Genomic DNA, 23,003 nt, shown 5'->3' with positions numbered 1-23,003 from the left:
TGTCATTATTCCCATTTAACAAATGAGGAAACTGAGGCACACAGTGATTAAGTAATTTGCTTAAGCTCTTGTAAACTTAATAAGGAGAGAAGCCAGGATTTGAAAACACACTTTCTGGCTCCAGCTTTAAACGTTCAGTTTATTTTTCTGTTTCCTCTATTGGAATTTTGAGATTGAGTCTGTGCCAAATTCCAATGAATAGCTCCTTGTACCCACCACGATATCTGACACAACAGATAATCAATAATTTATTCATCAGATGAAAGAAAAAGAAACAGAAAGAAAGAAGCCTATAAGTAAACAATTGCACAATGGTTTGATTACCAACATTTACTAAGCATCAACACCAGGCAAATGCCTGCGGTGTGTGGAGGGGGCTCAAGGTTAATTAACATCCGCGCGCTCAGAAGTTTCAATAATCAGTGTTGACAATTGCGTTCCCCCCCCCACCCCCCAACCACCGCCTCTTTTCTCTGGCCCCGTTCCTTTCTTCTGAAATTCCAGCTCCACCTCTTCCTCGCCTCTGCCATCCTCTCCGTGGATTTCGCGTCCGGGCTTTCCCGGGCTCCGGCCGCCGGGAGAGGGTTAGTGCACGGGAGCGCTCCGGAAGCGGCGGGCATGCGCACTGGGGGCGGCGCACTGCGCATGCGGGAAGATGGCGGGCTTGGAGTCCTGAGAGCCGTGGGTCACCCTGTTCTCTCGTCGGCGTTGTATCTCCCGAGATCGTGGGGCAGTGGCGCGTTCGTTCGCGGGCCGGCCTAGGCAGCGGCGCCCCCGAGCAGGCCGCGGGCCCGGTTCGTGCTCGGCCCCCGGGACCCGGCGTATTGGGGGCGGCACCCGGCCGGAGCGGGAGAAGGCGGGAGAGCTCGCGGGGTGCGAGGCGAGGGACGGCCGGCTGGGCAGCATGAGTCAGCAGCGGCCGGCGCGGAAACTGCCCAGCCTGCTGGTGGACCCGGCGGAGGAGACGGTGCGCCGCCGGTGCCGCGACCCCATCAATGTGGAGGGCCTGCTGGTAAGTCCCGGGAGCGCCCGGGGCCCTGGCGCTGCGCGGGGTGGCGCGGGGGCGGGTCTCAGGCCCAGCGGTCTCTTTTCGTTCGCTGGGGAGCCGGACCCACCGCCCTCTGGGTCGTGAGGTTCCCCCTGGTCTGGGTTCGTGGTGGGAGCACCGCGTCTCCCTGACTCTCCAGCTGCCCACCCCGTGCTCTGAACCAAGCCGGTCGGTCTTTCATTTAAAACTCTCTCGCCTTCCTCTTTAAACACTTGCTCCCAAATGTGTCAGTCTTACTGGCTTTTACCTAGGGCTAGGGAGCACTGTTGGAGCAAATTGCCCAACTTCGCGTTTTTCTACCTCCGCTGGACTCTCGCTGTATCTCTGCAAGTTATTTGTGTTTGTCTTCATCCTGCTTTCCCATTCTCTTGACTGTAGCCATTTGAAACCCTGCACTACTTTTCCCACCCCACAGCTGCCCGTTCAGCAAATTAAGATCGCGCTCCTTCCCTGCGTAGGGTTAATTTCATCTGTTCTTGTTTTAGACTAGGTGCAATCCTTGGTTCTCAGAGGCATTGATGGAATGCATCGTTTTTCCATTTCTCCCCGTATTTTCAGCTTTTCTGCTGGTTTCTTCCCATAATAACGAAACATTTGCTGAGGTTAATAATGCCCAATCACCATGGTGTTTCAGTGCTCAGAAATAATTTATGAGCATAATCTCCTTTAATTCTCGTAGCAGTCCTGAGAGATTAGTGTTCTTGTTCTCCATTTGTCAGAATAGACTTGGAAATGTTAAGTGGCTTGTCAGTGCTTAGATAGTATCTGGAAAAGCCTGGATTTAACCTCACAATGTCTGACCCCTGATGATAAATTCTTGACTACGTAAACTGCATCCTAAATATTTCCCCATCTTAAAAGAGCCTTCCCTTAATTCTAGATAACCCTGTCATTTGTATCTCTTCCTCCAAACTTTTCCAGAAAATTGTTTGCATTCACTGTGTCCACTGTCATTACCACAGCGGGGTGGGGGGGGGGGACCCCTGCCCTCAGCACAGCCCTAAGATTCTTCTTTTTTTTATTTTTTTAAAGATTTTATTTATTTATTTATTCTCAAAGACAGAGAGAGAGAAAGAGGCAGAGGGAGAAGCAGGCTCCCAAGGAGCAGGGAGCCCGACGCGGGACTCGGTCGAAGGCAGACGCTTAACCGTCTGAGCCACCCAGGCGCCCCAGCCCTAAGACTCTTCTAACCAAGTTCTGCCAGCAACCCTGTCAGTTCCATCAGATGTTTCACCCTTTATCTCTAGTTTCCACAGGACTGACCACTTCATTTTGTTGGAAACTCACCTTTGAATGGCTTCTTTGGCCATACATAACTCTTAGTGCTCCATTTGGTCTCTTCTTGTGCTCCTTTGCAAACTACTCTTTCTCTTTGCATTCCTTACATGTTGGTGTTTTTTGTAGTTTTCTTACACTCTTTCTACACATTCTTCATGTGGGACGTCATTCACCACTCCTAGGACTTCTGATACCATCTTCATTGGTACCATCTATATTGGTAGTCTTCATCTTTGAGGATTTGATAAAAGCCCTGAACTCTCAACTGTGGAAAAACCACTTAATTTTGCATTTAATATCAGAAGATACACACATCCCTTGAAGTCGTAGATATTCTTATCAACTTTGGCAGTTTCAGTTGCCATGTCATAGTAACTCCTAGATCTATAAATCCAGCTCAGAGCTTTCCAACTGTCTACTGACGTCTCTACTTAGATTTCAAACTCCGATCCATAATTGAATTCATTATTATCTTGCCGAAGCAGGCAACAGCTTTGCTATCTCTTACCTTTATAGGAGGCATCCACCCACCATATTGTCCAAGCGAGTCTCTTAGGCATCATCCTTGCCTTTTTCCTTTTCCAAACTGACGCCTTCTATCCTCCCAATCTAATTAAAAGTAATCACCAATACTTGGCACTTCTAACCATCTAACTCTCAGATTGTTGCAGTGTTTTCCTGCTTCTGATCTTGCCCCCAGACTTACTAGATATTCTTCTCATAGTAACTATCGTGGTCTTTTTTTTTTTTTTTTTTAAAGATTTTATTTATTTATTCGACAGAGAGCGACACAGAGAGAGAGGGAACACAAGCAGGGGGAGTGGGAGAGGGAGAGGCAGGCTCCCCGCCAAGCAGGGAGCCCGATGCGGGGCTCGATCCCAGGACCCTGGGACCATGACCTGAGCCGAAGGCAGACGCTTAAGGACTGAGCCACCCAGGTGCCCCTATCGTGGTCTTTTTAAAGCATATTTCTGACCACGTCATTTGGCTTAAAGAGTCTATCGCAGTTTCCTAGGGTGCTTTCAGAACAGAGTAGAAACTTCTTAATATAGTCAGGTTCCTGGATTTATCTTTTTTGACCTGCTTATAGTTTCCACATTTCCATATTCTTTTGGACCCTACATATTCATACTCTACCTTCCCAGAAAGCCCTTTTTTTAAAAGCACACATTTCCTTGTTACCTCCCCTGGTTTTCAGGTCTGGATGTATAGGTCCCTTGTCTGAAGCCTTCTCTGACATCTGACATGTCAAAGACTAGGTTAGGCACTCCTTTTGTGCTCCTAAAGCACCCTGTGCTTGCTTACCCTGTCTGCAGTGTGTGGCTCTGAGGTCCCTGAGCGCAGAGACCCTGTCCATTCCGTTGTTACATCTGCAGTGGTTTGGTGCCTCTCACAAAAACATTTGGTACATAATATGGGATGGCTGAAGTAGGTACTCTTACGTGTTCAAATGTGTGAGTGTTTATTTTCCTGCTTGTAAAATGGTGATTTAAACAGCTCTCTCGGTGTTTTTACTGGCCAGTGACTGGATATTTAGCGAAGTGTGTTGCTGTGCAAAGCTTAGTCATGTATCTGGCTGAGTGTTTGATGTTCTGCAGGTAAATGGCTTGAAAACTGTCTGGAATTTAGAGAAGGGAGAAGTGGTGTTGGTTGGAGGTGGAACTCAGTCTGTACCTTGAAAAGTGAGGAAAATCTGAATGAGTGAGGAGAATGCAAACATCTTGGACAAAGGTATATTTCCAAAGGGCTCTTAAAGGAATATGACTCCCCAAAATAGGCAGGCAGTACAAAGAGACATCTGTATAGAGGAATGTTTAACCAACTTAGAGGCAGTGCTTAAGATTTTAGTCCCTATAACTGACCTTGTGTTCTTTCCTTTGTCATTTGAGATCTCAAATTATAAATTACTCTGCAGTCTTCAGATGTGGGAATCGGAGCAGTAGTAAAATAGCTTCCATTGTGCTGACTTGCCTGTCAGGAGCTGCTGGTTCCTGAGAGCTTATGTGCATTGAGATGGGTCCTGCTGATTTTCAGCTTGGCGGCCTCTGCCTTCTCCATTCATTCCCCAGCCGAGATACAAACAGGCTAGGTATCAAGCCTGAACCAGTCGGGGCACAGAATCAGTTGGAGGGTTGAAAGGGAAAGTTCTTAGGTAGTCCATTCCTAAGGTTTGACTACTACTGAGCTCTCCCTTGGCATCCCTCAGGGAAATTACCGGAGTAACCTGTCAGTGAGACTCCTCCAGAGGAATGGAGCCGGTGACAGCTCCCCCCAGTGGTGGGTGGTCAGCTCTAGAAGCAGTGGCATCCGCGCTGGCGCCCCGGCAGCTTACTCCCATAGAAATTGGAGGACTACCATCCTCAAGATGCTGAAAAGGTCAAAAATAAGTGTCCTGCACAGGCATCACTTTCAAAAGGCTCCCATTGGCCTAATCTGGGACAATCTGAGCCTCAAACTAACAGATTTTATACTTAGAGAATAAAATAAGAATCCAGGCTCCTCAGATACAGCCCAGTCCAGCCCCTACAGATCTTTAGGCCATGAAACGAAAAGCACCATTAGCGGACCCCCCCCAGCACAGCCAGCACACACTAGTGGGACAGACAGGGTACCTGCTCTAGACATTCCTGTTCCTAAAGGAGGAGATGGGAGTCACAGGGGAGTAACTGGTCCAGAGCAGTTCTGAAAATCAGCTTGCTAAATGTTAGAAATTTCTTGGTTAGGTCTCAGGGAACAAGTCTTTGTGCTCCCAGCTCTGCCCTCTGGGCTGTTGGTTCCACTGTCTGTCTTCCTTTCTTCCTCATGAGAGATAATTGCTATTTGTAGCTGAGGAATTTTATCAGCCTGCTTACTGGCAGTAGAATTTTGGGTGTTGAGTAACGTCTTTTCAGTCTAAACAGTGTCCCGTTTCATCCAAGTTGATGGTGTTTTTGCTGATACGATTCTCTCAGAAACCGTGTGGACCTTCTGTGGATCCTGTTGTGGTTCACTCAGCAGACAAACGTCCCACCTTTCTTCTGGATGAACCCTTCTGCACCTTGGGCTCCTGCTGGAAAGGCTGATGGACAGTGCCCCGGAGCTTCGTAGAGGCCCTGGCCTAGATTTAGAGGGTCTGTGGGGCTCGTCCTTAATCTCTCAAGGCCTTTTGCATGACCGCATAGCACTCTGAGGCACCATCTTTGATCCACCTGAGGTCTTATCCAAAAGTTGTACAGTCACACTGTCACTGTCATCTTTATTTTTTTTTTCAATTTTTATGTTATTTTTGGAAAAGGTGGGGGAGCAGAGGGAGAAAATCTCAAGCAGGCTCCATGCCCAGTGCAGAGCTCGACTTAGGGTTCTATCTCATGGCCCTGAGATCATGACTGAGCTGAAATCAAGAGCCAGACGCTTAGCTGGACGCTTAACTGACCGAGTCACCCAGGTGCCCTTCACCTTCATCTTTAGATTATGCCTTTGATTTCGTCTTTCTCAGATGGCATTTCTTAATTTGAGCTTTTGGAGAGGCTGGGAATTTTTTTTTTTTAAGATTTTAATTTATTAGAGAGCAGAGGGGCAGAGGGAGAAGCAGACTCCGTGCTGAGTGGGGAGCCCGAAGCAGGGCTAGATCCCGGGACTCTGGGGTCATGACCTGAGCTGAAGGCAGACGCTTAGCTGAGCCACCCAGGCGCCCCGAGTCTGGGAATTTTTAAAGCCTTTAAGCCCTGGCTTCTTTTTGTTTAACAATCCCTTTCTCGATTTCTCTCTCACACATTTTACTGTAGGCTGCAGGGAGAAACCAGGTGCCACAGTCAGCACTTTGTGTGGAAATCTCAGGTTACCTGAGCCATTACTGTCACCTTCCCACGTAACTGCAGTTGATGGTGTTGCTGAGCGTTCTGTCCCAGCATAACAGACATCTCCCTTCTTCTGCTTTCTAGTAGCATGACCCTCTTCCTTTTGAACCTTCACTGGAGTGCCCTTAAAGTCCAGGTTTCTGCTGATAGTTTCTTTCAAAACTGCTAAGTTCAAACAGACGTTTTGGTAATTATCCAGTGGTTGTATAGGAGAATATCCTTGAGATACACACTGAGTTACTTAGGGTCAGCAGTTTACCCTCAGGTGATTCAAGGAAAAGAATTATGTGTGTATAGAGAAAAAAATAATAAAGCAAATGTAATAAAACATTGATGTGGGGTATTTGGATAAAGGGTATATAGCAATTCTTAGTGCTACTTCTGTACCTTTTATGAAGGCTGAGATTATTTCAAAATAAAAAGAAAATGGGTATCCCTGAGAGGAGCTTATACAGTCAGTTTCCTTTTGAGAGGGGCAAGGCCCCTCCACTTGAGTGGGAGCTCTCTCTATTCCAGCTCCTGTGTCCGCTTCCGGGTTCATACCCGGGGCCGGGGGGGTGTCCATACAAGAGTGTAGAGCCTCGTTGGCCTCCCTCCAGGGGCGAGGTGCACTGCTCTGATCTGAGGGACCTAAATAATTTGGGGCCAAATGCAGGGGTGGCATGGCATTTCATTTGCTTTTTTTTTTAATAGCTTACTAACTTTTCTGTGAGGAAACATTTATTCTGATTTTTTTTTTTTTTTAAGATTTTATTCATTTGAGAGAGAGAGCATGCACAGGGGGTGGGGCAGCAGGCAGAGGGAGAAGCAGACTCCCCACTGAGCAGGGAGCCCAATGCAGGGCTCAGTCCCAGGACCCTGAGATCATAACCTGAGCGGAAGGCAGATGCTTAACCCACCGAACCACCCAGGCACCCTCATTTATTCTGATTTTAAAGCCACTTTGAAAGGAGGCCTGTCTAGTCCTTTCTATTTCCAGAAATGCTCTTGGCCTACTTGTTGAATGCCTTACCAAAGTTAGAGTAGCTGGAAAGTCTTGCCAGGTGTCAGGCTGATCTAGCCAGATAATGAATGATGGATGTTGCAATAGAACACAGCAAATGACGCTTGATAATCTCTCAGGGATCTGTATTCATGGTGTACACAAGAGGGGGTCTTCACCCTGTGTCCTTGTGTCTTAACTACTCATTGTTTCAGAGTTCTGAGTTACTTACTTGTTGAAGTTATCTGTGACAAGGTACTATTTCAACTTCACATGTTAACAAATATTTACCAAGTGCTTGAATGTGCCAGACACTGTTCTGGTTCAAAACAAAATGATAATAGTCTCTTATGGTTGCATAGAATTTTACAATTAACACAATTTCTTTTTTAATCTTCACAGTAGCTTGGAAAATGGGCAATAAAATTATATCAACACATTCTGTTACAGATAAAGGCCCAGATCTCTCAGTGTCTAAGAAGTCAGGTAACTGGTAGTCCAAAACCCGTCTTAAGCCAAGAACTATTTTGAATATAAAGGAGATGAATGTGTCATTACTATGGATACTTTGGAAATCTCCAGTATTGTTCACCTGTAGGATTTATACATCCTGGGATGTCTGCCCCGGAGGGGCCACAATACTGTTGTGATTCCTCCAAGATATTGTGTTTTCATAGTCAAAAGGTTTAAAAAAAAAAAAAAAAAAAGGATGCCGTTGGACTCTGCTTTCCCACAGTTCTCAGTGTAGACAGCATGCAGTGCAGCCACATTTATGGCAGAATGTGTGGAAAAGCAAGTTGTCCTTGCTCCTGTGGTCATGCCTGATTGAGGTATCATCCCTGTGCCAACCTGCGAATGGCAGCAGTCTGAATAAGAGGACAAGAAAGGGGAGTACTGAGCGGGAACGCTGCCCTTCTGGAATGTGCAGCAAGGAGATAGTGAGGCGGCCAGTTAGGATACCCTTAAGTGCTTGTATGTAGGACTTGGCCCTGCTACTCTAAATTAAGAACAGAAGTCTTTTTGAGGCAAGGCACCTATGAGCCCTGCTATATTAACCCTTCCTGTGTACTTTTTTTTAGGAACATATAACAATTTAGGATATTTGTTTATCTGTTTCAAATCAGTGTGCCGAGGATGGATTCTTTCTCATTTAAGAATCTTTCTACAGTAAACTCTGTCTCCTACAATTTTAGCAGAAGGGGTAAATATAGAAATAGCAATGACCGGTAGTCACCTTCATCTGTGTCTAACTTTAAGAGGACTGCCCTTTAGTGGTTCACTGGCGGGGTCCGTGTTTGCAGGTTGCTGTTGTCAGCGCTGTTGTTGGGGGAGCTCGTCGGGCGTAGTCCCTGCCCCCAAGACAGGCCTTCCGGACTCAGTCTTTGCACACCCCAGCAGGTCTGCGTTTTCCGTTACATTCTAACAACTAAGTTGCTAATTCTACAGCAGAATTCTCTTTCAGTAGAATTATTCCATATCAAGTTAGTTAACTTGCTAATAGATGCTATAATTTTTTCATAGGTGATACGGAAATCATTGTGCCAAGGATTTGCTGACACCGAGATAAACAAAGAGCTTCTGAGCTGCGCACCTTGCCTTTAGACTTCCCCATCCCCCAGTCTTTTTGCTGTATGGCTACCATACTCATATTCCTAAACCATGAGCTTGGGTATGTCATATTCTTATTCAAAAATCTGTGGTGATTCTCCACTGGTTAGGACATGAAGTCCAAACTCCTTAGCATGACTTCCATGATCTATGTTGAGTACGGTTCAGCAGGCCTTTCCAACTTCAATGTCATGTTAGTCTTGTACTGACCACACAGGTGGGTCTTCAAAAGGTGCCATGCTGTTTATATTTTCATACCTTTGTTCGTTGCATTTCCTGCACTAGAAATCCTGTCTTCCCTCTTGAAGCTTCCCATGGGTTTGGGCAAAATCTGGCTTGTCCTTCAAGGCTCAGCTGGGGATCCCCTTCCCTGTGAATCCTTCTGTGATAGCCCTCTCTGGGTGCATCCATAGTGTTCCTGCCGATTCTTCTCTTAGAGCACCTATGGAATTCACCTATTCCAGTACTACAGCCAATTTCAGGGCCAGTTTTTTCACTGAGGCAAGAGCTGAACCTGATCACAGCCTGTCTGGAAGCACGTGTCATCGTTGTGCTTTGTTGTAAGCATGAGGCTAATATAGGTTTCTCTTTACCTGGCTTTATCTAAAGGTTTTATTTATTTTTTGCAAAAAAGATTTTTAAATGTATTACAGATGTTTTACTACCAATTTATGTAAACTTTCATAGCTTCTAAATACCTGATAAGATGGTGAACATTGGGAGTGGAGCTGCTACTCATTTCCTGGTCGTTTGAAGAATTTAAAAGAAGTTTTTTTACTAATCTGATACCAACGTTTCTAGTTAGGTAGTATGCATTATTTTCATTATCAGAAATGCTGCTGTTTTTCCATTAATTATAATGGGAATGCATGGCCACCTGTGAAAACTGATGAGCAAATTTTTAGGAGCCACTTACACTTAAATAGCAAGGGGTGAGCATTTGCTACTTTAGACGTATCTTCTACCTCTGCTGAGCTTTCCAGAGTCAGAGACCGTTTCCCAATCATCTTTGTATTCCTTTTTATCCTCAGTATCTGATAGGGATGGTACATTAGTGTCTATTCAGTAGTAACTTCTCATTTGTATTTCTCCCCCACCCCTTTCTGTAACTACTCCATCCATACTCATGGACGCCTGTGCAGCGTTAGAAGCATAACTCTATGAGCGCTGCCAGTTGTGAGCACAGTTAGAGTAGATCCAGTATGGAGGAAGGACTGCTTTTCTCACAACTCATTATACCCCAGGGTGAAAAAAAAAAGCCTTTACATTATCCAGGAGGTGCTGTTCATTTGCTTTTGCTCATTTTGCATTGTTGTCTTTAAATTACTAATTTAAATTTTTGTATTTTCTTTTTTCTAGCCATCAAAAATAAGGATTAATTTAGAAGATAATGTACAGTATGTGTCCATGAGAAGTAAGTTGATCCTGGAATATATTTTAGGTTTTGTAGTTTGAACTTCATATGATTTAAACGATTTATTTTAAATGTACGTAAGTTGATGAGAAACTTAAGTAAAATATATTATTTGTACACTGACTTTGAGCAAAAACTCCTGAGATTGTGGGCTGAATAATGTGCACAAGTGCCAGTTTATTCTTTGTTGCTTTTAGAAATCATTTTTAAAATGGAATGGTCTATGTTTAAGGATATTTTCTCGAAATTCTGTGAGAGCAGTATTGTCGCTGTCAGCAGAATTGAAGGCCATTGACAACAGGCAGGAGAACTGTCTTTGGCCTCAAGATTTCCTTTGATTCCCTTTGCTCTGTCCCATTCCTGCCATGGACCAGCGTGCAGAGTCATCGAAAGGAGAGGGAGTACCAGTTGCTCTGGTTCCCATCCTTCTGGAAATTGTTACCATAGATAGCCCCACCCCTAACTCCCCCTTAATTAGGTCCTGACCACAAGGAATAGACTGTGCATAGGTCCCACATGTAGATCTTTATATATAAGCCCTTAATTTCTCCTCAGCCCCTGCCACAGCCTCACCCATAGCTGGTGCCCACGTTTGGCCCGTTTTACGTTGGAAGTGTGTCCCTTGTCTGATCGTCCTCACCACCGTACAGTATTGTCAACACACACTGAGCTTGTACAGTGCAAGCTGCGTCAGACTTTTTGCATGCATTATCGCAACAACCCTTTAAAATACAAGTGTGGATTATTACTCTTTTTTTTTTTTTTTAAAGATTTTATTTGACATAGAGAGAGACAAAGTGAGCACAAGCAGGGGGAGTGGCAGGCAGAGGCAGAGGGAGAAGCAGGTTCCCCACAGAGAAGGGGGAGCCCGATGTGGGACTCGATCGCAGGACTCCGGGATCATGACCTGAGCCGAAGGCAGTCGCCTAACCAACTGAGCCACCCAGGCGCCCTATTACTCATTTTTTATAGCTGAGTAAACTGGGGCCTCAGTCAGGATTCACCCCCACACCTTGGACTCGAGCCCCTTGTCTTAACCACTGGGTTAGACTGCTGCTTGCAGTGTGGGCCCTCCCTCCCTCCCTAGCTGACACAGCGGGATGGCCTCCTCAGTAGGTTGTCTGCTTTTAGGCTCTTCCACTCTGCCGCCAGGGGGATTTTCCTAACACAGAACTGGGAAGGGATCTCATGCAACCTGGAATTCTTCCACAGTGTTCTATTACAAATAGAGAAAACCCTGACTCGTTTATTTGGTTTTACTTATTTGTATTACATTTATAAGCCACCTCATATCCTTAAAAGAAACTAGGCAGTGGAGAACAGCTGGACAGAAAGACAGGGCCCTTCTAGGTCATTCCAGCTCCACTGGGCAGCCTGGTCTTCATCTGCTGCCCTCACCATCCCTACCAGCTGTGGGTTCCCTGAATCTACCTGTTCTCAACCATGGCTCTGTCTCATTAAGCCCCTTGCCCTCCATCAGAGGGGAGAAGACCTTCCACTCTACCTTTCTGTCCTCTGCCCGCTTACCCCCTTCAGGATTTCCTTACTCCCGCTCCAGTCAGCGTTCAGCTCCTCTTCTTGGGAAGCTTGGGTGCCTCGCTTGGCACTGACCTCAGGACATTGTGATAGGGCTCCTTACTAGACTAAGGAACATCTTTAGTTTGAAAACCTTTTGAATCATGTTTGTATTCCATCAACAACTGTCAGGTTATAGCTTTTCAGTTAATACCTTTCTAAAGTCACTTTCGAAAGTGACTAACATGGTGGGAATATACTTAACCCTGAGCTTATAAACCCTATCATGTTAGCAGTTAGCGTGATTAGATACATGCTTTTTCACGTTAGAATTTCTCTGTTGTAGTCTGCCAAGGCTTTTTGTAGAATGGTGACTTTCTTCTAATTAAACCCCATTTTATTTATTTTTTTAAAGATTTTTATTTATTTGGCAGAGAGAGAGAGAACAAGTAGGCAGAGAGGCAGGCAGAGGGAGAGGGAGAAGCAGGCTCCCCGCCAAGCAGGGAGCCCGATGCGGGGCTCGATCCCAGGACCCTGGGATTATGACCTGAGCCCAAGGCAGCCGCTTAACCCACCGAGCCACCCAGGCGGCCCTAAACCCCATTTTAATTTCTATTTATTCCTGTTCAATCATAAGTGTAGGAGTGGTCTCCACAGAGAAGACATGTGCGTTATAAAATACATACTTGTGTTCTTGGAGTAGCCACCACTGGGCTTTAAACTGACTGTGACGTTTTAGAGGTTCTGGATACGGGGATTTCCCGATTGAAGACAGGATGAATATTTCTTTTGAAGCATACTCACTGTCATATGCTATGAAAGCAGAAAAAAGAGAGATCATATACTCCACACCAAAAGGACACCTGGGTTATTTGTAAAATATTTACTCTGCACAACAAACTGTAAGAAAAAAAACCGTAAGAACTTGTTTTTTAATATCAGGTTGGGAAAAATGAAAGGAACGCTAATACCGGGTTCAGGCAAGCACATGAGCCAAGCCTCTCACACATACACTTTGTAAAGTTGATAGAACCCCCACCTGGATAGCAGGTTTAGTGGGACAGACATTCCCTAAAATACCCTTTTACTGGTCAGTTGCAAATCAGGGAACTTAACTAAAGGAAACAAAGATGCGCACAAAAATTTAGCTATAGGGAGATTTACTGAAGTATCGGGCAAAATAGCAAAGGTGGAGACAGTCAGAATTTCCAGTATTGGGGTAGGTTTAGCAAATATTCCATGCAGTTAAATATTATGCAGCCATTAAGAAAAATGTTGGGGGGGGCGCCTGAGTGGCTCAGGCGTTAAGCGTCTGCCTCCGGCTCAGGTTATGATCCCGGGGTCCTGGGATCAAGCCCCTCATCGGGCTCCCTGCTCCGCGGGAATCCTGCTTCTCCCTCTCCCACTCCCCCTGCTTGTGTTCCCTCTTTCGCTGTGTCTCTCTCTGTCAAATAAATGAATTAAAAAAATCTTTAAAAAGAAAAAAAAGAATAACGTTGAAATACATTTGTTACCAAGTGAGGATGTTCACAATGTTGAGTTAAAGCAGCTTGTTAAAAATAGTCTGTTATTGTTGTTTCTAAAAGTTACGTTTACATATTGACACTTGTGTGTGTCTGTGTGCTGCGGGGGCAGGGTGTGTATAAAAAACTAAAATCGTCAGAGCGGGTGAAGGAGGGAGGGAATTAAAGAGATCTTCCCCCTTCATTTGCTTATCTGTTAATATAGGCTAGTGAATATTTAAAAAAAATAGACATGCCACTTTTCCTCAAGATATGTCCTAATGTTTTAATAGAAGACTAATTTGAGCTCTTTGAAAAACTTCCATCAGGGTTACACTATGACATGTATAGGAACAGTTTAAGTGTTAAAAAGAAAAAGCCAAGTCTTTCTTTGCTTTATAAAGAATTTCTTAACTTGAAGACCAAATAAGAAATTTAATTTTAAAAACCGTTTCTAATCCTATTCCTGAGTGGTGGGGGTAGAAACTCTCTACTTTATGTTTGATAAGATGCCACAGACTCCTCCAAATTCCCATGTCTAGGGGAATTGGCTGCATATTTCAAATCCTCCTTTGAGACTAAAGCCTTTGTTTACCTGAGTTAGGCTGATACATTTTTATCCAGTGTGAGAAATCTATTTCATAAAAATTACCTATGCTGTGTTCAGTGTGTAGAATTTCTGTAGGGGTCTGTGCTTACTGAGGAAATAGATTACTTTTTTTAATGAGCTGAGAAAGAAGTGCTATTGAGAATTTTATAAATTTGTTTGTTTTGTTTCCCAGAAGCTCTAAAAGTGAAGAGACCTCGTTTTGATGTATCTCTGGTTTATTTAACTCGAAAATTTATGGATCTTGTCAGATCTGCTCCTGGGGGTGTTCTCGACTTAAACAAGGTTGCCACAAAACTGGGAGTGCGCAAGCGAAGAGTGTATGACATCACCAATGTTTTAGATGGAATCGATCTGGTTGAGAAAAAGTCTAAGAACCATATTCGATGGATGTGAGTTGGTTTCGAACTTTTCCTGGCTTTTTTCTTTTTTTTTTTTTTTCCCTTCTCATTAAGTGACAATACCATGCATGAAACACTAGATATTAGCAGTGTTTTGATAGGACAAAACAAAGTAGGAGATGGCTTCTTGTTAAGAAAGGATTCTATAAAAATTTCTCACATTGTCCCACAAGGTACATACTTTTTTCCTACTTAGGACTAAATAAAAGCCATAGACCTAAAATGTCATTCTGATATTACGGAAAAGTTGAATGGGATAATGATTAGTTTTAAGAGTTTTGTTTTTCAAAATCATAAGAGGGGGACGTCTGATTATTTAGATTTTTTTTTTTCCAAATGATTGTTGATTATCAGGAGGAAATCAGTTGAGGTTGTAAAACAGTGTAATGTGATAAACACTTAGAGGCGTCCCGCCCCAGGGATTATAATTCATTTGTTCTGGGGCAAAGGCAGGAATCTAATCTACATTCTTAACTACCCCAAGTGGTTATGAGTCAGATAGGCTGTGGATCACACACTGTCCTGAATGTAAAAAACAATCAGTAGACAATATCTAAAAGGCAATTGCTAGGGGCACCTGGGTGGCTCATCACTTAAGTGTCCAACTCTTGATTTTGGCTCAGGTCATGATCTCCCTAAAAAAAAAAGAAAAGTCAGTTGCTAAAGATTTCATATTTGATTAGGGAGGATCATGGAAAAAAGACCTTATGATATAGATGTAGTTATACATATAGATGTGTGTGTGCACATGTGCATAAGAAGAAAGCTATTAATAATTACAATAAGCAAATACTGTGGATCAGTAAGAAACAATTCCATCGTATAAGTACATACAAATACATTTCAGGCAAATGAAAAATCTACCAACAAAGATCACGAAATGGCTCTAAATAATGAACTTTGCTGTTAGAGGAAAGTGGTTCATAAAGGAAGTTATTTTTTTCAGTAGTACAGAAATGCAGATTGAATTCTAATCTGGACATGTTTGCTAAATAACATTAAATAACACTTTCAGGGTTAATATCAGATTGCATTCTGAATCACTAATTGGAATCAGATTTGAAAACTAGTAAACCAAAGGTAAAGTGGCCACAGCCTTTTTCATCTTTATTTTCCACAAAGAAGAAGAAAAAACATCAGTGGCTTGGGTCATATCATACCAATATGATATGGTAGGTAGTAATAACTAGAGAAAGTATATCTTTTAAGAATAATGAATATAATCATTACATTCAGATAGAAGCAAGTATAATATGCACATGAGGGGAAAAATATTCAGAATTTTAGCAGAAGAACTATCATTTTAGTCTGTACTCCTTGTTTTTCATAGGGGACTAAAAGATTATAACTTGTAAAAAGTCTTGCTGTAAGTAGTAGAGCTGAGACTTCAACGGTATTAGTGACTCTTGGTCTGGGCTCGATGACCTCCATCAGCTTTCCTTATTAGTATTAACTTTCCATAGATTTATAATGGTTTGTTGGGGTTTTTTAATCCCTGTGTAAGAGACTAGAAATGGGGACAAAAACCAGTTTATGTATAGGAAGAATAATGGTTGTCTAGAATAAAAGGAGGTCACAGGTGACGTTCAGGTACCTAGTTTTGTCTGTCAGTTTGTGAAATACCTGGTGTCAACATTTGGAGAAGTTCCAGTAATCTAACTTGTATTCTCTATCATCTCCTAGATGTTACTGATGGTGAGTTTTTTTGTTTTTTTCCAAATACGTTTAAAGAGGATCTGATCTTAGCAATTTTGGAGCAGTGCCCCAACAGAAGAAGCTGCAGGAGGAACTTTCTGACTTATCAGCAATGGAAGATGCTTTGGATGAGTTAATTAAGGATTGTGCTCAGCAGTTGTTTGAGTTAACAGATGACAAAGAAAATGAAAGATATCCTTTAACTCTGTCCTTTTTTTAAATGTTTTATTTAAATTCAGTTTAATTAACTTATACTGTATCATTAATTTCAGAGGTAGAATTTAGGGATTCATCAGTTGCATACAACACCCAGTGCTCATTATATCAAGTGCCTCCTTAATGCCCATCCCCCAGTTTCCCCACTCCCCCCCCCAACTCCTCTCCAGCAACCCTGTTTGTTAACTCTCTCCGTTTTTAAAAAAATTTCTCCTTCCAAGGCAGGTTATTTTAAATAACCTTTATTTAAAATAAGCTTGGGGATTTAATTAATATATTCAGAATACAAAATCAGAGCTTTAGAAGTTTTAAAAGCAAGTAAAGGTTTAATCGTGTAGCCTCAGATGTACACAAATAAATGCCTTTTGCTCTTTTGTATGCTGTTTGTTCAGGTTAAATGCTGCCTCGTGACCATGTACCAACATCCGTGTTTGCATTTAAAATAAAAATAGTGGCCCATTCTTGTTTGTTTTTTTAGTCAGAATTCTGTAAAGATAGTAGAATCTGTTGGCGTTTGTGAAATGCAGGTTTTCCCTAATTTGTTAACTGGAGTTTATTTCTGAAAACAGAATGAAATTGTCATTGATTCGGCACTTGCACTGCCGCTCTGGCCCGCAGAGCCTGGTGGAGCTGGCTGCGCCTCTGGGACCAGCAGGGGAGACTGGTCTTGGGTGGCGTTCTTCTCGTGGTCTCCCGGGTCCCCTGGGCCCATCTGCTCCGTTCTTGTTGCCCCTCTGTGAGGAATCACTGATCCTCAGCGGTTCGTGCTTCAGACTGACTGACTCTCTGCATCAGACTCCTCTATTTCCATAGTCTGGTTAGTGGAAGGAAAGTAAAATCTGTAAAGTAAACAAAAAATGTTGGGGAAACCCAGTAAATCACATAATTGGCAAAACTTCAGGCGACATAGTAAAACAAGATGAAAAAATTCACGTAGTGAGATGGAGAAGAATTTGGGACGCAAGAAACCCCATGGGTACACAATGGCCCTGAAACACTGATTCTCCAAGTTGCTTCCCCTTTTTTACAGATGTTTTCCTCCTTGTATTGTAGGAGGTTGTCATCAAAACTGAATATTTTGTCTCCAAAGGTTCTCATAGTAAGATCTAGCAATGAGTAGGAAATGGGGGGCAGGGAGTAGTTAAACACCTTCACCTGAATTGTTTTGTGTGCGTTATTAATATTTTTCTCCAGAAATTGTCGTCATAATCACGACGCTAGAGTTTAAAGGAATGCTTCGAGTTATAAATATTGTAAAACACTTTGTAAAATCTTAAGAATTGTTGATGAAATAATAATCATATATGAAATAATTTTTTACCAATTGCTTTCCTTAATTGTGAGTTCGTATCCCATAAAAACTACAGAGATTCTAACATTACACTTGTATGCATGTATTATAAGAGAGGAATTATCTCCTCAGTACGTAGCATTCTGCTTAGAGACCCTTGACTGATGTTTACACTAGCGTATGTGACGTATCAGGACATTCATAGCATTCAAGCCTTCCACGAGCAGATTGTTATTGCAGTGAAAGCTCCGGCAGAAACCAGATTGGATGTTCCAGCTCCCAGAGAAGTAGGTATCCCTGCATTTCTAAGGATTTTTTTAAAGAGGGAGACAGGTCAGCTCCTTAGGCTGTCACAGTTGTAATGACTTAGTAACCATCACGTGCATGTTAGCTGCCTACCTGATACTGCTTGAGGCACTTCACACACTTTAACTTGTTTCGAGTAACACAGCAAATAGTCATGATTATTATCCTCTTAAAGGGAGGAGTCTGAAGCACAGAGAGATGGACTTTCTCATGATCACACAGTAAGTGACAGAACCAGAATTCAAGCCCAGATGGTTTGGCTTCAGAATCTGGTGGGAATCATTGTACTGGGAGTATACTGTACTCTCAGGCCCCACAGTGCCTCTGTTAGACAATAGTCGACGATGATAGACCGTAATGCCTCTTAGAGGAATCACCAAGAATTGGCCTCGTTGTTTGAAGTTCCAGCAGTATATCTGGTGTCAGCGAAGGCTCTAAGGAATTAACTCTACCCAGGCTCATCAAAGACTAATGAATAAACTAGAACACTGGTACATTCAAAATGAAAAGTGAAATTTCTGTGTGGGTGTGAATATTCTTACCAGCTGCCAGTTGCTTAGCACATGCCCCCGCGCAGGGAAGTTTGTATTGAAAGGTCACTGTCATCAGAAGTTAATCGTGTAGCCTCAGACGTACACAAATAAATGCATAGGTAGGGATGGAATCAGAACCAAGGAGTGTGGCCCTTGAGACAGATCATCAAGTTCTGACAGCCTGGTAGATCCATCGGGTGCTCCTAGTGATACCCTCTGCATTGCTGTAGGGACGCACCTCCCTCATAGTGAAGAAGATTCCCTGCTCATCTGTCCTATCCCCAGCGGACCGCTGTCCAAGTGGGCACCCATGTTACTTGACAGTGTATTATAAATCAGTTAAGGGACAACTTCTAATCTAGTCACACTCAAGTTGTGACTTACGGGTGATGTTTCCTCATTATTCTATTTAGATTTTGATCTATTCCAAGTCGCCTAAGTAACTTTTATATTTAATAGGAGTCGTTTGAGAGATGTTTAAACTTTTTTTAATAATTAACCACTGATCTTTCAACACATCCTTACTTTGGGACATGATGGTCCATGCTGCAGTGACTGATGGGGTTTTGGGTTTTTTCCCCTGTGCTGTGAGCCCCTTTAGGCTATAATTGCTAAATTTTGCTGAGCTTTTGGATCATGCCCAAGACTCAGAGTCCAGTTTAAAGGCTGATGAATGTGGGCCCTGTGGCAGCCATTCTCAGCAGTAAGTGGGAGTCGTAGACAGGGGCACACTGCATTCAGTGTGCCCAACCCCCACAAAGATGCAGGGTGAGATCTGGGAAGCTAGAGCCGGGGTGGCCGTGCTGGCCTCACGTCCAGTCTGGCTGGCTAGATTTTTATACATGGTCTCGCTGGGACACAGCCACATGCCCGTATGTTTAGACATTGTGTCTGGCTGCTTTCGCTCTGTAATGGCAGAATTATATAGTGGTGACAGGGATGGTATGGCCGGCAAAGCCAAAATTGTCTCTCGTCTCACCCTTTACGGAAAACGCTGCTGAGCTCTGATTTGGCGGAATAGGAAGTCCTCAGCTGGCTGCCAGTTCTGAGCAACTGCACAAAAGCAACATACTTTTGTGTAGAAGTGTCTTGGGTTGTATAAGCTACACCATTCAAGTCAGACCAGGCCTGGCGGTCTAGAACCTGAGCATGGATGGTCTTTCTCCCACCTATATGTCTGGTCCCAGGAAGCCGCAGAGAAGGTGACACAGGGATTTGAGACCCTCTGATAAGCTGCATCTCCCTGAGCGCAGTTGTGTTAAGATCCTGGTGAGCTGTGTGGAGCAGGAGGGAGCATGGTGTCCGGACCTAGCCCAGGCCTCACAGCGTGGGAGGGCAGGGAACAGACTTCGTGTGACACTTGAACCCGCTTCCAGTCAGAATAACAAAGGAATCATTTATAACTGAACTGTTCCTTAAGAATTTAGCATAAATTGGTTCATTCCCAGGTTTCGGTGTGCACATGCGTGCACACACACATCCCCCACCCCCCAAACACAAAGAATTTAGCATAATTCTCAGTAGAAGCACCCTACTTCCCGCTATCTTGAGTAAATTTTAAAGCTCCAAAGCCAAAAGATGTGAATAATCATAATTAATAGTCCTTTATATGCAATTCTTCTGAATATTTTTTACATTTCTGGGGTGTGTTTTGTCTGGATCCCATCCCCTGGCTCTTTCACGTGGACAGAGACCGGCCCGTTCAGTTAACACGGTACCTCTTCGGCGATCCGAAGGTCTAAACACACCTTTACCGTTTGAGACAACAGCATGTTTGAGATTTCTCTGTCATCCAGACACTGGTTTTGGACTCTCAAGTACAGACTCCTAGAAGGGGTCAGCTCCTTGAGTAGAGAAAGGTGGGCTCTCGAGTGGGGAGGTGTTTGCACCACGGCCCCGAAGTCCTGACCGGACGGTTGAGTAGCTGGCAGCGCCGTGAATTGGCTGGCGGTCCGGTGGCTGGTGCAGGAGTGACGGAGGCCAACTACACAATTCTCTCAAATGTGTGGTAGAAGGAAAAGCGGCTGGACTTAAAATTTCAGAGATATCCCTTGAAATGAAACTTTGGCAGTTCTAGTAAGTGAAACAATATCATTAATGAATTCTCGCATTCATCCTGATGTGTCTTTTTTATGGTATTTTATGTGTCTTTTGCCAGAACTCTATCACAGTACATATAAGGAGCACCAGAGGCCCCATTGATGTGTATTTATGTGAAGTGGAGCAGGGCCACTCAAGTAGTAAAGTGTCTGAAGGTGCAGGCACCTCTTCATCTAAAAACAAACATCCAGAACACCCTGATAAAGGTAACTATACCGAGTCTGTGATTAGGAAAATTTAAGACTCTAATGGTTTTTGATATATAGTCTTATTGTGCTGTTACAGATATTTTTACACTGTCTATCCACAAAAAAGTTAAAGAATGACAAGGTAATTCTTAACTACGCGGGCGCCTGGGTGGCTCAGTTGGTTAAGCGACTGCCTTCGGCTCAGGTCATGATCCTGGGGTCCCGGGATCGAGTCCCGCATCGGGCTCCCTGCTCAGCAGGGAGTCTGCTTCTCCCTCTGACCCTCTTCCCTCTCGTGCTTTCTATCTCTCATTCTCTCTCTCTCTCTCAAATAAATAAATAAAAAAATCTTTAAAAAAAAAGTAATTCTTAACTACAGTTTAGACTATTTCTAACAACTTGATGGTTAAATTCCATATAGTTTTGATGCTGTGGTGGTGCCACCTGGTGTAGTCTCCGGGTAGAGAAGGCCATCCGCATCCTCTGACAGGTGCCGTCAGCGCGCGTTTGGGTTCCAGTTTGTTCTTGTGAGACTTTACGGCAGCCTTATGCCATTAGCATAACAATGTGGTTCTTGACCAGGGGTCTTCAGCCTTTTTCTTAAGCACTCACGTTATATGTTCTGTTACCTGTCTACCTCTCAAACCCTCACTCAGGAGAATCTCTTCCATGTTTGTTGTTTTTCAGAAGAAAATCCTCCACAGCAAAGTGAAGAATTGCTTGAAGTGAGCAACTGATAGCATTTGAGAATTCACGTACTGAATTCCTGGGGAGCATCCCGTGTGGATGAATTATGCATCAAATTTGATTCTCAGAGCAATAAATCATCCATGAAACTCTCTGGTTCTGTCACAGCGTCAAGGCCAGTGGTGGCTTTGAGAAGTTCACTACTTCGATTACTGGATAATTATGGTTTCTGCATTTGAAAACAACTCTTTTTATAATTACTCACTGCTTTTTGTCAGTGAAATAGACATCTTGCCTACTGAACTCACTTCATCATGAAGAGAATCACGGAGACAGAGGTCAGGCCTGAAGTGGACAGTGCTTCGCGGACTCTGCCCTTTCCTTCAAGGATCGTGTGTCATTATCACAAGAGAAATTGCCTTACACAGGTTTACGTCTGCGGTTAGCTGTTAAACGTTCGATGGGTGTACACAGGCATCTGAATGTGATGTCTTTGTATATATCTGTATAATGTTTAGATTACTTATGTAATATGTCTAAGTCAAACTTTTCACCCTTGTATAGCCAAAATAATGTATATATGGAAAGTAACAGACAAATTCTCTAATTTCTGTGGTATCTATAACTTATTAGAATCCTCTGAATGGGGGTTAGAGGAAAGTTTTTTCCAAACTTCTACATGTAGAAGTATCATAAATATGCTATACATTTAAAGTTCATGGATTTAATTAAAGGATTTCAATATGGTTCCCAGTGCTGAAATTGAAATCTGATATTCTTGATTTCAAGCTCCCTACAGGGTTATTGTGTCTGAGCCGACTGGTGGCGCGCCCTAAAGCTTTAGGGACAAGTATAGAAATACTATCAGGTAATGGCTTAATTCATTGCAAGACGTGAATTTAATCATGATGAAAATTGGAAACTATTTTAACCTTTTTGCAAGCAGATTTTGTAATACGTTTCTGTATGCAGCCTTGCTTTTCAATCAAAGGGGTTTGCTTTTGATGAGTTAGTGGTACCCTGCCCTCTCTCCAGCTCTAGTCCCACATTTCCAAGTACCTAGCTCTCTCTACCTCATTGGGTAAGTCATTTACCACTCTGTGCCTCAGTTTACTCGGTAGTTTACCATTAGACTGTGAGCTCCTTGAGGGACTTTGTCTTAATCATTGTTATACCCGGCGCCTTGCACCATGCCTGGCACATCAAAAGTGCTCAATAAATGTTTGAACAAATCAGCGCGTGAGTGAGTGAATTGTAAAACTGGACTAATGATACTTGGCTTGCCTGCCGCATAGGATTCTCGTCAGCATCATTCAGATTCAGATTTTGAGCTTCTCTTGCTTTCCGAGAGAGATTTGAAGCAACTTGAAAATAAGGCCATGTTAAAAAAGATTTTAAAAAGGAATCAAAAATCAAAATACTGAAAAATACTGCTGAGCGTCTAGGATTCACTTCCCTCCACGTTCTGCGGGGGAGATTGGGCAGATGTCCGTTCGTAAGTTGATGGCTGAAACCGCAGGAGGAGGTGAGCCCAGCGACTGGGAGGGTAGGCCGGAGAAGACGGGAGGCCCGTGACCATTCTACTGACGGGGAAGTACAGGGTAACAAGCCTTTCCTGAGCAGGAATAACGGGCTGGGGAGGAAAGAAGAAGGTAGTGCCTCCAGACCAACGAAGGCAGCATTGGCAGAAGTGACTGTCGTTCCCCGAGCAGCAGGTGGCTCCTTACCTGTGAAATGTGACAACTGTTCACAGTTTGTTCTGAGGGTGAAATGAGATCTTGGAAGCGAAGGTCCTC

The 23,003-nt window shown here is 43.5% G+C and overlaps 1 protein-coding gene across 5 annotated transcripts; it reads left to right on the top strand.

Moving 5' to 3' along the window:
• The first annotated feature begins 341 nt into the window (after positions 1–341).
• Positions 342–22,433, top strand: E2F6 (E2F transcription factor 6). 5 transcript variants are annotated; one of them, XM_027623279.1, is made up of 7 exons: positions 342–1,012; positions 10,112–10,166; positions 13,966–14,182; positions 15,923–16,078; positions 17,566–17,680; positions 20,391–20,538; positions 21,208–22,433. In XM_027623279.1, the coding sequence occupies exons 1-7, from the start codon at positions 905–907 to the stop codon at positions 21,255–21,257; spliced, it is 849 nt and encodes a 282-aa protein (XP_027479080.1). In that variant the 5' UTR covers positions 342–904; the 3' UTR covers positions 21,258–22,433. The 5 variants fall into 5 exon arrangements, with proteins under 5 accessions (XP_027479080.1, XP_027479082.1, XP_027479083.1 ...); XM_027623281.1 differs by having other exon boundaries at positions 926–1,012; positions 14,042–14,182; XM_027623282.1 differs by having other exon boundaries at positions 926–1,012; positions 14,042–14,182; positions 15,875–16,078.
• Positions 22,434–23,003: the final 570 nt, after the last annotated feature.

Source organism: Zalophus californianus, chromosome 8 (genome assembly GCF_009762305.2).
Source record: "Zalophus californianus isolate mZalCal1 chromosome 8, mZalCal1.pri.v2, whole genome shotgun sequence".
In the NCBI taxonomy this organism is placed as follows: domain Eukaryota; kingdom Metazoa; phylum Chordata; class Mammalia; order Carnivora; family Otariidae; genus Zalophus; species Zalophus californianus.
Note: the sequence above shows the minus strand (reverse complement) of the source record. Positions and strands in the feature narration are given on the sequence as shown.

Coding starts and splice junctions, on each gene's coding strand:
- E2F6 (XM_027623279.1), top strand. CDS start 905: ATGAGTCAGCAGCGGCCGGCGCGGAAACTGCCCAGCCTGCTGGTGGAC. Junction 16,079..17,565: donor GATGACAAAGAAAATGAAAG/ATATCCTTTAAC, acceptor ACTGATGTTTAC/ACTAGCGTATGTGACGTATC. Junction 17,681..20,390: donor ATGTTCCAGCTCCCAGAGAA/GTAGGTATCCCT, acceptor GTCTTTTGCCAG/AACTCTATCACAGTACATAT.